Raw genomic sequence first — 16,523 nt, forward strand, 5'->3', positions numbered from 1 at the left:
TGATCTTATTGAATGGCAGAGCAGACTCAAGGGTCCTAATTTGTATATAAGCGTGCATAAGTCATATAGGCAGGTGGAGAAAGTGATTAATAAAGTGTGCACTGTCCTTGGCTTTATTAGTAGCAGTGTAGAGTACAAGTGCAGTGAGATTATACTAGCCTATATAAGTCATTAGCCATACCTCATCTGGAGTAGTGTGTGCAGAATTGGGCACCACACTTCAGGAAAGATTTGAACACGTTGGAGTAAGTGAGAAGAGGTTTATAAGAATAGTTCCAAGGATAAGAAATTTCAGTTATGAGACTTTATTGGTGAAGTCGTGACTGTTTTCCTTGAAGAGGAGAATGCTAAAAGGAAGTTTGATTGAAATTTTGAAATCATGCGTGGTCTGGACAGAGTAGATGCAAAGAAATGTTCTTATAAAAAGGTCATAATTAAAGTAATTTCCACAATTATTAGGAGTATCCCATTCAGCCCATTGAGCTTGCTTAGGCATTTAATACATAGCTAATGGAACACTCAATGTCTTTTACCTACACTATCCCCATAACCCTTTGTCATTCATGTTCAGAAATTTAGCAATCTCTACCTCAAACATTCTCAAAGACTGAACTTTAGTGGCTCTTTGTGGTGGGAATTTCAATAATTTTCATCCCTTTTTGAGTAAAACAAATTCTCGACTCGGTCCTAAGTCGCATGCCCCTTATTTTTAAATTGTGCTGTTGTGGTTTCAGACTTCTCAACCAAAGGAAACATCTTGGCTGCATCTGCCCTATCTATCCCACTAAGTATTTTGTAGCAACTCTCTCATTCTTCAAAACTGGAGACTACAGGCCCAGGTTGCCCAATCTCTCTTCTGAGAACAGTCTTGCTACTGTGATTTGTAATGAGATCAGTCAGGTGGACGCATTGAATTTGTGTTCCTTCATTGGAGCAGTTAGTCTGGTCCAATTAGGGAACCCTGGCTGACAGATAACAGGAGCGTCAGTAGTCTGAGACCTGGCTCTGACCAAGCTGGATCAGCGTCAAGGGCTGTCCACTTGTAAATAAAGGGAGACTCCGGTGACAGAATACCTGCCTCTAGAGTTATTTCACTCGCCATCCCAGAAACAAGTAAATGTGATGTTGGCTCTTGAGTTCACTTCAGTAGTTCAACAGAGGACCAAATGATTATTTAAATAGAGATAACATTTCGGATTATGGGGAATGGATGGGAGAATTGTGCTAAATAATGACATTCAGTCTGGGTGCAAAGCAGACACAATGGGCCGAAAGTCCCCTTTCTCACAGTTCTGTGATTCCATATTAGTGCTGCCTACTCACTCAATGCAGTTTGCAGATTCCAGTGGAGAGACGGATTTAATTTTCTATTTATAAAGAGTAATGACAATGAAGTTGAATCTCTACCATATTAGGGATCTCCCATCTGAGAAGGTGGAGCACAGTACTAACCATACTTTCTAGTGTTGGCCAGAAAAAGACTGGGTTTGGTGTTCTAATTATTTTAAGTTTTCTCATGTGATACACTTAAAACATGAGACTAGATTCATGATGAAGGTGATGTAAATATAAGGGGGCAATGGTTTTCTAATTCCAGTATCATCTAAGTAGACAACTCAAATAGAATGCTTGCTGAACAAATTGCACAAAAGGTGACAGCTTGATTTTATTTCTGTAATCTACAAAGAACACAAAAAAAAGGCATATAAAAACAGAATACTTTGGATGTTGAAAGTCTAAAATAAAATACAGAAGTACTGGAGAAACTTCACGCTGGCAGCATCTGTGGAGAGCAAAACAACTGGTGTTTCAAGACCAATGTGACTTCTTCAAAACTCTGTAGTCAGAATGACTGAGAGTCAGTAGATATTGGTTGACAGGCCATCTCCAGAAGTGGAAAAAGCGAAGTTAAGGAAGGAAAGAGAAGAGTCAGAGGTGGATTAAGTGAAGGTGAAAGAAAAATTAAAATTCAAATTGATTAGCTTTTCCAATTCAGGACATGAGCAGGAAGCAGTACCAGTGACATCACCAATGTATTGGGGAAAGACCGAGGTCAGGATAAGAAGAAATAAGTTTAGTGTGGCAGGAACAGGCTGAAATGATGGATCCTTTTGGCAGTCCTTTTGTGGATGTTCTTGGAGTGTTGAACTGCTGGTGAAAGGAGAGAGGGAGGTCTCCAGATGGCGGGGATTATTGGAAAGTGGTGAAACAGTCTGTGTGGTAGAAGAGGACTCCTGTCCAAAGAAGCAGGCAGAGAAGTTAATGGAATGGAGGAAGAGTTCAAAATCATGCTATATTTCTGTCCATTTATTGGATGTGGGTGTTGCTGGCTAGACCAGCATTTAATGCCCATCCCTAATTGCTGCCAATGGGTCAAGAGTATGAATGTCATAGCATATTGCACTGAATATGGATGTCCGGATGTAATGGGAACAGCTGAGTTAGCATTGTTGAATGCAACACATATCTGTAATCCTTGGTGCATTTGAAATATGAAGGATGGCACTTCAGTTGGAATCTGTGAGGGGTAAGGCGGAGCTGGAGACTCACTAAGGAAGATGATGTAGCTGGAGATCCAGGTTTTTGGTAAACACTTCATTGAACACGAGTGGGGTGATCAAAAGCAATGAAGGTGAACAAGCTAAAAGATCAAAACAGAAATAACGCCTGAGAACACAGCAGAACTTCTTTGAGGTGGGCATACCTGGAAGAGAAGTGACAGTGAACTAACCATTCAAATAATAGTAAAGTGGATGTTGGAAATCTGAAATAAAAACCAATTGCTGGAGAAACCCAGCAGGCCTAGCAATATCTGTGGAAATACAAACCAAGTTAATATTTAGAGTTTAAAGTGACTCTTTGGAAATGGAAAAAGGTTTAGATCATCTAGCTTTTCAAACCTGGTCAGAAAAATTCAACAAATCCAGGACCTAGCTCGTATATTCTCATCTTTGTTGCATGTCCATTAGTACTTTTTCATTAATAAAAACCTAACAATCGAAGATTTAAAATTAACAGTTCACCCTGTGTCAACTGCCATTGTGAAAATGTTCTAAACCTTTACCACACTCTTGCATCTAGAAATATTTCCTACTTCAGTCCTGCAAGTTTGGTCTCTAATTATTTATACTTTGTCCTTTGGTGGGAGTCTCCTTACAAGTAGAAAGGGGTAGATAATGATATGGCATCCATTCCTGTTAATATCTGGAAAACCTTGTTCAAATTGTTCAGTAAGCTTCACATTTCAGTTTGTATAATCACTTATTTTTGCAATTAAACGTTTGGCGTCCAAGTATCATTCTAGTAAATCTATGCTACACTCCCTTCAAGTCACACTATCCTTTATAAGCCATCTTGCCCGGAACTCCAGGTGTGGACTAATTGGGAATTTATGTAGATAAAATTGTTTCCTATTCCCTTGTGTTCCAGTCTTTTGTAATTACTTTTTTTAAATCTATGTACCAAGACCTTTAGGTCTTTCTGTACCTCCCCTACGTTTAGATTTTCATCATTTTAATCAACACCACCAACTTTCTCTGATTTCGGACTTCCTTTAATTCATCATCAGTGATAAAACCTGCTCACATGATTCTTATTTTCACTGGTTCTGCCAGGACAAATCATTGGACTCTCGAAAGCTTCAGGAAGCAGTTCTCTAACTTGAGGCTGTCTCCACTTTGCTTCCAACTTTGGAAGCTTACCAAATCAAGTAGTCCTTTCTTTCTTATGAATCTTTGTACCATAAACTCTCTATTTATTGTAGTACTGTTTTTAACTCTTTGACACTTTATGGCTCTTTGGGAAACTGAGCCTAGTCATTGCATCCCCAGAGATTGCCATCATTGTCTCCAAGCATAGATATCTTGAACCACTCTATAAAACAAACAAGCCTCTCTTTGATCTCTAACAATCAAATCAAGTCACAAGTTCGGCCTTTATTTAACCTAGGTTTGAAGTTCTAATTCCAAAAATGTAATTTTATACACTTCATTTTTATAACAGTATTTAAGAAATTTGAGTCCTCAAGGAAACAATGCAGCTGTTCCAGTGGAGCTTGCCACTGAACAGTTTTACTGTTAAGTCAGTCTATATCAAGGGTACAGATGCATGTTATCAAGATTGTAAGGAAGTCTGAATTACTTGTGTAAATACGTAATAATTAAGAACGGACACTACCCTTTTGTTAGGTGTTTAAGGTTGTAAAAGTTTCATGAAAGGGAGAAGAAGTTGAGTTTGTTACAGGTGTAACACATACTAACATATAATGAAACCCCTTAATATTTGATCACTGCATCTCTTCAAGGGCAGTTAGGCAATAAATGCTGGCCAGCCAGCGACACCCAGGTCCTATGAATGAGTTTAAAAATATATACTTTTAATTGCCCTTTTCTAAATTTTAAAAACAGATTCCTCTTAACTATGGAATATCTGATATTCTACAACATTCTCTTCATCCTGGTGTTAAGAGGTTATTGTACTACAATGTGATTTTGAAAATATGATCACAAACGACCAAGTTACGGACAACTTGCATAATGGCTCAGGTGGATAGGAGCTGGCAGTTATGTAGTTAGGATCATTGTACAGGTCACAACATTTTTTTAGGTAAAAGTGGACCTGTGTCAACCAGATGTTGCATTTTTTTTTGCCTTGGCAAAGTCATAATTATTTCATTATAACCATACTCTCTCCAGTTTTCTCAGACAGTAAAAAGTAAGTTGGATTCAGAATTGGTTGGCTGACGAGGCAGAGAGCGATTTGTAGGTGGTAAGTATTCTGCCTGGAGGTCAGTGCTGAGTGGTGTCCCGCAGGGCTCTGTTCCTGGGCCTCTGCTCTTTGTAGTTTTTATAAATGACTTGGATGAAGAGGTTGAGGGGTGGGTTAGTATGTTTGCTGATGACACAAAGGTTGGAGGTGCCGTTGATAGTATCGAGGGCTACTGCAGGCTTCAGTGAGACATTGACAGAATGCCATTTCTCAGCCCAGCTCTGCAGATGGAGTTCAACCTGGATAAATGCGAAGTGATGCATTTTGGAAGGTTGAACTTAAATGCTGCATATAGGATTAAAGGCAGGATTCTCAGCAGTGTGGAGGAACAGTGGGATCTTGGTGTTCATGTGCATAACTCCCTCAAAGTTGCCACCCAGGTGGATAAGGTTGTTAAGAAAGCATATGGTGTTTTGGCTTTCATTTAACAGGGGGATCGCGTTTAAGAGCCGCGAGGTTATGCTGCAACTCTACAAAACCCTGGTGAGACCAAACTTGGAATATTGTGTCCAGTTCTGGTCGCCCTATTATAGGAAAGATGTGGAGGCTTTGGAGAGGGTGCAAAGGAGGTTTACCAGGATGCTGCCTGTACTGGAGGGCTTGTCTTACAAGGAGAGGTTGACTGAGCTCAGACTTTTCTCTCTGGAGAGAAGAAGGAAGAGAGGTGACCTGATCGAGGTGTACAAGGTAATGAGAGGCATGGATAGAGTTGATAGCCAGAGACTTTTCCCCAGGGCAGGATTGACTGCCACGAGGGGTCATAGTTTTAAGGTGTTCGGAGGAAGGTATAGAGGAGATGTCAGAGGGAGTTTCTTCACCCAGAGAGTTGTGAGCGCTTGGAATAGTTTACCAGTGGTAGTCGTGGAAGCGGAGTCATTATTGACATGTAAGCGACTGCTGGACATGCACATGGATAGCAGTGAATTGAGGGGAATGTAGGTTAGGTTATTTTATTTTTGGATTAGGAATATTCCACGGCACAACATCGTGGGCTGAAGGGCCTGTACTGTGCTGTACTTTTCTATGTTCTAAGTAACGGTGCACTGAATGTGTAGCCATACGAATAAAATGTGATCAGACCAATATGTACAGACATGAATGTATACATTCATAGCAGGAGTAGGCCACTCGTCCCCTTGAGTCTGCTGCACCATTCAATAAGACCAAGGCTGATTTGATGACTGCACATTCTTGTCCAGCCCAACAGCCTTGCGTCCTGTTGCTTATCTATCTAGCTCTGCCTTAAAAATGTTCCAAGACTCTGTTTTCACCACTTGTTGAGGAATTGAGATCAAAGATTTGTGACCTTTTAAGAAAATAATTTATTCTTCTTTCTGTCGTAAATGGGTCACTCTTTCTTTTGAAACAGTGATCCATAGTTCTAGATCTTCCCATAGGAAGAATCATCCTTTCTGCTAATATGTCAATACCTCCTGAGTCTTGGACAATAAAATGTGAGGCTGGATGAACACAGCAGGCTCAGCAGCATCTCAGGAGCACAAAAGCTGACGTTTCGGGCCTAGACCCTTCATCAGAGAAACGTCAGCTTTTGTGCTCCTGAGATGCTGCTGGGCCTGCTGTGTTCATCCAGCCTTACATTTTATTGTCTTGGATTCTCCAGCATCTGCAGTTCCCATTATCACTGATACAATTTTTACCTCCTGAGTCTTGTATGTTTTTAATCAGTTCACTGCTTCCTCTTCCAAACAAGCCTATTCTGTCATAGGATAACCTGCCCATTCCAGGTATGAGTCTTGTAAATCTCACCTAAACTACTTTAAAAGTATTTAGATTCTTTCTTAGATAAGGAGATCCATAATATATACATTACTCCAATTGGGGCTTCACTTATGCCCTGTATAACTGAAAAATAACCTTCCTACTTTTCCTCCAGCATTTTGTTTTTGTTTTTGTTTTTATTTTTGATACAAGTCTGCAGGTCTAGCAACATCTGTGGAGAGAAAGCAGAGTCATTGTTATGTGTCCAGCCCGAAGAAGGGTCACTAGGCCAAAAATGTTGACTCTGCATTCTCTTCACAGATGCTGCCAGATCCCATGAGATTCTCCAGAAATCTCTGTTTTTGTTTTGAATTTCCAGCATCTGAAGTTTTTATTTTGTTTAGTCTTCTTTCTTGTGTTCAATTACATTCACAACAAATAATGTTCTATCACATTTCCTAATTACCTGTTGTACCTGAGTACTAAATTTTTGCGCACTGACATCTAGACCCTTCTGCATCTGAGTTCTGCAATCTCTGACTGTTCAGACAATATGTTTTTTGAAAATGTTTCCTGTTAAAATGAACAATTTTAATTTTTTGCATATTATAGTCTATTTGCCAGATCTTTGGCTACTCACTTAATCTGCCTATGTCTTTCATAGCCTACTTATGTCGTCTTCCTTATTTTTCTACCTATCTTTGAGATTACCAAATTTTGCAACTGTGCTTTCAATTGCTTCATCCAGGCCATTTGTATAAATTGTAAAATGTTAAGACCCCAGCAGTGATCCCTGTGGCAAACCATCTGTCAAGTCTTGCCAACTAGAAAAATGACGCAATTATGGTTACCCTCAGATAATTGGCCAATTCTAGCTATACAATTTAAGATTCCCCCTTCACCAGAAGCTCTTACTTTAAACAATAACAATCTTATCATAGAATCCCTATAGTGTAGAAACAGGTCCTTCAGCCCAACAAGTCCACACTGAATCTCAGAGCATCCCACCCAGACCCATCTCCCTATAATCCACCTAATCTACACCTCCCTGAACACCATGGGCAATTTAGCATGGCCAATCCACCTAACCTGCACATCCTTGGACTGTGGGAGGAAACTGTTGTTTGTTTTGATCGAGGTAGAGGAGAATTACTTTAGAACCACGGAGGTGGTCTGCAGAAGAACCAAAAAGCTTGCTCCATCCTTTCAAAGCACCAGCCTTTGAGCAAAAATTCAAGAAACCAAGATTTTAGAGACCTGAATGGATGCAACTAATAAATGGATATTGTCACTGAAATATAAATGCAATGGTGTTAAACAAGTTTGAACTTTGTCTTTGTTATAATTAAGAGTAAAGGAAGGCATTAGTTCAAACGAGGGATGGGTATTTTGAGAATATTAATTGTATCAAGAGTATCCAGATAGCGGTGATCAACAGGATGGTTCTCTGGATTATTTAGTCAATATAAAATCCTGGATTTAATTTCAATGGTATGGAAATTTTAGGATTGTTTTTTGTGGAAGGTTAATGGACTTGCTAATATTTTTACATTGTGGTCGTTTTGCTGCTGTTAAGAAATTTGAATTTTTCTCGAGGATAAAAGTCATCTTTATGCAGCAGAGCCAAATTGCAGTGTCAATCAACTCATTCAAGTGTAAACAATTACTTTGTGTACGTAAATTTTCAGGGTAAAGCTCATCGTGACCAGCAGCTGATTCTTCTCCGAAAACATTTAGAAAAACACTACAGGAGTCGAGACCGGAAGTGGATTGTCTTGTTTCCTGAAGGAGGTTTCCTGAGAAAGAGACGAGAAACCAGCCAATTATTTGCAAAAAAAAACAACTTACCGTTTCTAAAACATGTAACTCTACCACGGCAGGGAGCCACCGAAGTTATCCTGCAAACTCTTTGTACACAGCATGAAAATGGAGCTGTTGGTGATGCTAATGGAGCAGGTAGGTTACAGTCTGATGATGCCAGTGGCCACTGCAAACGTGCTGTTTGCCTGGTGGCTGGGTTCAACGGCATTATTTGTGGAAGTTTCAAAGTAGAGCTTATCTTGTTGGTGAAGCTGATAATTTCTTGTTTCATTTCTCGATATCTTGCAAAGACTGTTGTTTGTCCTCTGAGCACCAAAGATTCTTTTCAAATTTTGGAAGTATGAATTATGTAACCCACGTGGGAATATCTTGAGTGGGTTAAATACGTGCAAGTTCCCTGCACAGGTTAAGAGGAAATGGGATTGATTTATAATACAGTATTAAAATTTTGTCAACTAAAGTTCAGAGGTATCGCATCTAAACGACACTACCAAAAAGTTTGAGGATTCAGACTTCAATCCTTCCATTCCATTGTGATCCTGGACTGAACAATATTGCCTACAAACTGAGGTATGCATAGTGACAGGAACAATGGAGCAGGGTGTAGATCAGCAAAAGTGATTGACTGAGGTATAGAGCAATGTTTTCAGTCTCGTTAGCATAAGTACAAACCTAAGGCAGACATCGCAAAAGAAAGCTGACTATTTGGCATTTCAAGTTATAATTGAATTTTTGTTATGGAATGAATACATGAGCCATCTATTTTTCCTACTGCCTGCCACAGAAGAAAACCAATCAGTTATAAAAATTAGGTGATGCATTTCTAGGACTCAAGGTTCAGTTCAGGCGAATGGGTGAAGTGTAATTTTCATTTCATCCAGTTGTAAAAATAATTTTTGAAATTCACTCATTTTTAACATCTGTTTATTTGTTCTTGTGATACTGGTAAGGCTATATCCATTCTTTGCCTGGTTTCTTGGGGCCAGTTAATTGAGTTCTGTGAAAGATGCTTCGTTCGTATTTTGAAAGTGGATGGAAGTTCCAGTCTGTTGAGTCTGTTTTCCATGAAGGATTCTTGTTCTGCTGAATTAGCAGCAGTATATACGTACAAACATATGAATTAGGTACATGTGTGAGCTCTTCAACCCCAAAACCTACTTCATCATTCAATAAGGTAATGACTGATCTCATTCCTCTCATTTCTGCCTGTCTCTGATAACCTTTCACCTCCTTCAGATCAAGTATCTATCTACTTCAGTCTTCGAAATATTCAAAGAACAAGCACCTGCTTAAGGATAGCCACTTGATAAAGATTGTGCAGGCCTGCCAGGCTTACAAGTCAATGTTCTAATGTGCAAAGTGTATGATAAAAGAAAAGTCCATTCCCAGTAAACGCTAAATCACAGTGAGAATCACTAAACAGATATTACACATTGTGAGCCAGCACTATTCAAGTGGCCACAGTTTGCAAGATGCCTTGAGGCCTAATACACTTACCTGTAATTGGTACTGAAAAAGTGTTTTTTCCTTGGCAGAGTCATGTTGTGTGCTTCCATTAGCTTTAAAACACCAGCTGCTGTGCAGCATTATGTTGGCACAATTTAGTATACTATGATTTTTTTTGGTAGTACCTTTTTGTTTTAGGCATGCTGCAATGACACACCATGTGGGATTTCAGAGTACAAGCACTCCATTTGCCTTGTACAGCAATACAGATCTCCTTAGTAGCTATCATATTGGACCAGTGCTTATATACACTATTGGAGTTATACCTTCAGTTTCTTGTTTCTTTACTTTTGCATCACACTTTTTTTGTCCCCTCTCCTTTATCCTTGCCAAAAGCTGCTAATTTTTTTCAGTTCCCCATTTGAGGGTGTGGCCCTTTCTCATTTGAGTTTCCCAAAATGTATTGCTTCAATAATTATATAAAATATCAACAACTTGAACTTTGCAAATGAGCTGAACTCAATATTGAGTGAAAACAGCCCAGTTCCATTTCAGGTTGTAAAAATGCCACACAGTATAAATAATGGCATTGTTCTTTTTTTTTAAAAAAATGCAAGTTGAAGCATTTTTGATAGTCTTTACTGCCATTTTCTTGGGAAGAGAAATTTAACTTTTCAAAAGGAACATTGTTCAAATCTTAAAGTCTGAAGCAAATAACAGTCCCAGAGGAAACGTATAGGAATAGTTGGTTGTACAGTTATGTTCCGCCTTCTACAAATTAGAAGCCATCCAGTACTTTGCTGCTCATGTCCAAGCATGTAAAGCCTGGCTCCCTTATACTTGCTATTAGCATATCTGAATCAGATAGTGTAATTACACACCACCTAGAGCAGGCAGGATTTGACCCCACAACTCCTAGCTCAGAGACAGGGACGCTACCATCATGCCGCAAGTGCCCTCTCTGACTTGTGTATCCCAGTTCTCTTGCTGCTTTCCCTTAGAATTTCCCAGGTGGCACTTGATGAAAGGGCAGGCACATACTTCACACAAGCTCTTTCTCAGCAGGAATCAGGCTTCAACAAGCACTGAGCCCACATTGCACAGTAGAAGAAACCACAAGCATTTTACAGAACCACACAGCTGTCAAGAGTCAGTCTGAGCTTCATGCAAGCCATTGCTGCTCCAGAGATTGCCATCTCAAATTCTGATATCACTGGCCCACTGTTTGGGAAGTGTTGTTTTTATGCAAATGAACATTGTTATTGCAGTCTATCCTGAGAGAGTTGCTCTTCCTCCAGAATATTATGGTGTGCGATAGTGATTTAGTTATTGAATTAGGTGCTTTGAAGAAAAGTTAGAAGGGAGCATATCTAACAAAGGAGTTACCATCAAACTGATCTAGGAGAGTCCAGAATGTACTCATGTCAAAAGTATAAAATAAAAATAATTAATTTTAGTGGAATAAAACACTAAGCCCAGATAAATTGGCAGATCATAGTGGGCTAGCAAGATAAAAATAAGAATAGTGGAGTATCTGCAGGTCAAGTGCATTACAGACCAGAGTAAAGGGGCTATGTCAAAGACAAGTTCCACAATAATCATGGGGAAGGAAAGACTAAACAGGTAGCATCTTAAAGGAAGGACTTCCATTTGTTTTCAGAGATAATGGGAACTGCACATGCTGAAGAATCTGAGATAACAAGGTGTGGAGCTGGATGAACACAGCAGGCCAAGCAGCATCTCAGGAGCACAAAAGCTGATGTTTCGGGCCTAGACCCTTCATCAGAAAAGTTGGTTCCATAGGCAGGTGCTGAGAAGGTGATGTGGCTGTGGTACCTGGTTTGCTTCAGGACATGGTCGAGCAGTTTCAAGGCCGAAAAGATGACGAGAGTTGCAGTGGGAGAGGGATCCCCTGAGGTTGGTCCGGAGGGAGGAGGGTAACTTCTTCAGGTTAGGCATCCTGGAAGAGGCTTCGCAGTGAGGTTAAAATTGTGATCACAGATAATGGGAACTGCAGATGCTGGAGAATCTGAGGTAACAAAGTGTGGAGCTGGATGAACACAGCAGGCCAAGCAGCATCTTAGGAGCACAAAAACTGACGTTTCGGGCCTCGACCCTTCATCAGAAAAGGCCTTTTCTAATGTAGGGTCTAGGTGCGAAACGTCAGTTTTTGTGCTCCTAAGATGCTGCTTGGCCTGCTGTGTTGATCCACCTCCACACTTTGTTATCGCTTTCATTTGTTTTGTCCCTTTTTCAGGATAGCCTAGTCTTTCCAGCCAGTTAAGCACTTGCCCTTTTTAATTGTAGGAAGTTGTGGCAGTAAATTTGCATAGTGCTCCAAACAACAGAAAAAAATAAGAAAGCAATCTGTTTGTAGTAGATCTTCAGGGATAAGTATTAACCAGTTCACTTCTTTTGTTGTGAAAACTACCTTTCTTGCTGGTATATGGAGGATGATGGGCTGCATTGAAGTGGAATGGTGGATCCGCTTGGCATTGGCAGTCTGGGGCATGGAGCATTGGACATTGGGACAGAATCATAGAATCCCTACAGTGCAGCAAGAGGTCATTTAGCCCATCAAATCTGCACGGACTGTTTGAAGAGCATCCCATAAAGATGCAGCAACCCTAACCCTATCCCTATAATCCCACATGACCATGGCTCATTCACCCAACCTGCATTTTTTAGGATTGAGGGAGGAAAGCAGGGCACCCAGCAGAAACCCACTCAGAACAGGGAGAGCATGTAAACTACACACAGGCAGTCACATAAGGCTGGAATCTAACTCCGGTCCCTGGCGCTGTGAAGTAGTAGTGCTAACCATTGAGTCATTGTGCATGCTGCCCCAAAGTTTGGTGTGAGGGGCAATGAATTGGCATTGCTGAGTTGAGGGGCATAGATTGGCATGGGGGTGGAAGAGTAAGCTTTCATGACCTTTAAGCAATGTTGGGAGCTGGTCTCCTATGATGGAGAACAGAGAGAGATTCACTACTGCATCTTACTAATGGTCATTAGGCCCTTCAGGCCATTGAGTCTGCTCTGCTGTTCAGTAAGATCATGGCTGGTTTGATCATCCTGAACTCTGCTTTCCAGCCTTTATCCTAAACCCTTGATTCCTTTGAATATATTTAATGACTCAATAGTTTTCTACAGCTTGGAAAAAAAAATTCCACTCATTCAGCCTCCCTTGGAGAAAAAATGTCTTCTCATCTCTGACTGAAATAGGCGCGTTCTTATCCTGAGAGTTCTAGCCTCTCCCTCAATTGGGAACCACCTTTACACATCTATCCTGCCATGCCCCTTACAAATTTTGCATGTTTCAAGAAAATTGCTTCTCATCTAAATTCCTACAAGTACAGGCCTAAGCTACTGATCCTCTCCTCGTAATACAGTCCCTTCATACCTAGTGAACCTTGTTTGGACAGCACTGTACTCCAACTGTGGTCTAACTTGCCTAGTTTTAGCAAAAAGTCCTTAATTTTATACTCCATTCCCTTTCAGATTCCATTTTTAAAACTCCAACATTGTTTTTTGCAATACAATACATTCCATTACACTTCCATAACCAGATCCAAAATAGCCTAGTCTCTGGTTGGATCCACGACATATTGTTCAAGGAGACTATTCTGAATGCTATCTGTTTTCTTCCTCAGTTTCCTCTGGCAATCTTATTATCCCAATTTGCATTAAGTTTAAGGACATATTTTATTTTTATTTATTTGCCTTTTCTTTCCTGCACCCAAAAGGATTCTACAGCTTCCAATCTGAAATAATTTCTTCCTATCATATTTATTCCATCCCATACCAACAAAGCCACCCTACTATGCTTCCCTTTCTTTCCAGCCTTTCAAAAAAAATCACCTACTCCCAAATATATAGTTCCCAGCTTTGATCCCCTTGTGACAATTTCGCCAATCATCTATTTTTTTTTTAGAATTGGAATTAGAATCCCTACAGTGTGGAAACAGGCCCTTCGGCCCAACAAGCCCACACCGAACCTCGGAGCATCCCACCCAGACCCATCCCTTTATAACCCACCTAATCTATACCTCCCTGAACACTATGGGCAATTTAGCATGGCCAGTCCACCTAACCTGCACATCTTTGGACTGTGGGAGGAAACCGGAGCACCCGGAGGAAACCCACGCAGACACAGGGAGAAAGTGCAAACTCCACACAGACAGTCGCCCAAGGCTGTAACTGAACCTGGGTCCCTGGCGCTGTGAGGCAGCAGTGCTAACCACTGAGCCATCTTATTCTCAATGTTCAGCGTGTTCAAGTAAAGAACCACTAATTTTGCCTTATACAATTTTGTCACCTTTTGACTCTCTGTCATTTTTCTATGGCCATGTACTCTGCCCCTTCCTGTCCTACTGTAGAAATTGTTATCCAAATAATTGCCATGTAATGCTTCCATAATCATATTATATTCCTCGTTAACTGCATCATGGCTCGCAAAATGCACTGCAGATCCAAATGCTGTGTGGAAAGACAAAACTCCAAGGTTGCACATGCAATTTTGTGCACAAAAGTGAAAGGTGGGATTTTCCCAAGCCTATAGACTGTCTGGCCCCATGTATTGCTCTAAACTATGCTTATTCCCATTGAGGCCAGTATCTTTTCTATGGTGCAATACCCAGAATTATCTGTAGTACTGAAGGTGAAGTCTGACCAGGGTTTTGTATAGCTGAGGTATGTCTTTTATCCCAGATATAAAGTCCAGCATTCCATCGGCCTTTTGGATAATTCTCTTTATCAGCTGATGTCAATTTAATGATTTATGTACTTTGACCCATGTCTCTTTGGCCGTCCGTTGTTTCTACCTTTTATACCATTATAAAGTTCAAAGGGTGACTCTGATTTTACTTAGGATTATATGCTGATGATGTGCCAATTCTTATAAAAGATATGATCTTTGTAATTAAAGATGATGCTAAATGAGTAGAGAGATAGCTAAGGACAGAAAGTAAAATGTGGATGTAATTAATATTTTTAGAACTATTGGCGTGTGGAAAGGTCTTGAAAGGATCACTGACATTTGTGTACAAATAAAATGCACACAGACACAAGAATTGATATCTTGGGGCCATAAAGAAAGAAAGAATACCAAAAATTACAGGCTGATGCAGGTTAGCAAATCGGGTGCTAGATGCAATTCAATGCTAGAAAAGCTGAAGTAGATCATTTCCGGGAGATGGAGATGAAAAACAGTTGAAGGAAAAAGCCTTGAAATGTTAAGACTCTTAACTGTGATTACTTAGTTCTTGTGTGCTTACATCTCTGACATTACCTGTGTTTTTATATTCTTATAAAGAAATAGGAAAAGTCTTGAAGTTCTGAACTGAAATGACTGAAATGCTTCAACTAATTTGCAAACAACAAGCTTTGTCCATTCATTCATGGTAAAAACAGCAAAGAACAAAAAATGAGAGAAAAATTATGGTGTATGAGAAAGCTAACCAGAAATATAGCTAGGTAATGAAATTTTCTACAATTTTTTTAAGGAAACAAAAAGTTAATATTTGTCCTATAGAAGGCACACCTGGAGAACTAATAATGAAAACTAAGGAAATGGCTGGTGAATTGAAGAAATCTTGCATTGATCTGCACTATAGAGAATATAAATTACATCTCCGATGCAGCGATAAATTAGGAAATGGAAGGGAAGAAGAAACACAAAATCACCTTGACTAAGGCCTGGCCTATGTGTGACTCCATATCCAGAGCAATATGGTTGACTCTTAAGTGCCCTCTGAAATGGCTGACCAAGTTACTTAGTTCGGGGTGATTAGGTGTTGGGCCTCAAAAAAAAGCCAGACTATTGTTACGTTGATTTTAACTTTCAAAAACTCCATTGATTTGGGAATGTTTCCATTAGATTAGAAGATAATGAACAGAGCTCCCTTACTCAAAAAGAGAGAGACAGTAAACAGGAAACTCTATGCCGGTTAGCTTAACTTCTGTCATGGGAAGATGTTAGCAAATATTATTAAACAGGTTGTTGCAGGACACTTAAGTAAGTTTGAGGTAATCAGGTGTAGAATCAAAATCATTTTGTGAATGGCAGATCCTGATTCACCAATTTTTCGAAGTTCTTCGGGGAGATGACATGTCAGTCATTCTGCATAGAAACAGACCTTTGGCCCACCATGTCTATGCTGACAAGTACCAAACTATACTCATTCCCATTTTCCTATGTTTGCTTCATTTTAAAATGCCAGGGCATAGTGGGAATACTAACCCAGATGCTTCTTAAATGTTGCTAGAATACCTGCCTCTGTTGCCCTCTCAAGCAGCACGTTCCACATATCCACCACCCTCTGGGTGGAAGAAGATTTTTTTCAGATTTCCGCTAAACCACCTGCTCTTCACTTTTTAAAAATTCTGTTCTATGATCTTAGCATATGTATCTATGGGGAAGAAATTTTCACAATCTACTCTATCAGTACCTGTCAATTTTGTGTACCTCAATCAGATCTCTTCTCTCTCCGCCCCCCCCCCCCCCCCCCCCCCCGGCCAACAGTCTCCTCTGCTCCAAGGAAAACAAACCCAGCCTATACAGTCTGTCCTCATAATTGAGACTTTTTGTCCCAGGTAACAGCCAAGGACCAGCCTTCGATGTGGGACATTGTCAAAGTCCTTACTGAAGTCCATTGTAAACCATATCAACTGCACTACCTTTATCAATACCTGCCTTATTGGGCAGCACAGTAGCTCAGTGGTTAGCACTGCAGCCTCAGCACCAGGGACCTGGGTTCAATTCCAGCCTC

At 40.2% G+C, this 16,523-nt stretch overlaps 1 protein-coding gene across 8 annotated transcripts in view; it reads left to right on the top strand.

Annotated features, from left to right (window-relative positions):
- Window positions 1-16,523, top strand: part of lpgat1 (lysophosphatidylglycerol acyltransferase 1) — a 116,376-nt gene that overhangs the window by 50,455 nt on the left and 49,398 nt on the right. For all 8 annotated transcript variants that reach the window (XM_048536251.2, XM_048536254.2, XM_048536255.2 and 5 more), the window contains exon 6: window positions 8,175-8,442. In XM_048536251.2, coding sequence (XP_048392208.1) covers window positions 8,175-8,442 — 268 coding nt within the window. The remainder of the gene's footprint in view (window positions 1-8,174; window positions 8,443-16,523) is intronic.

This window comes from Stegostoma tigrinum, chromosome 9, assembly GCF_030684315.1.
Source record: "Stegostoma tigrinum isolate sSteTig4 chromosome 9, sSteTig4.hap1, whole genome shotgun sequence".
NCBI lineage: Eukaryota > Metazoa > Chordata > Chondrichthyes > Orectolobiformes > Stegostomatidae > Stegostoma > Stegostoma tigrinum.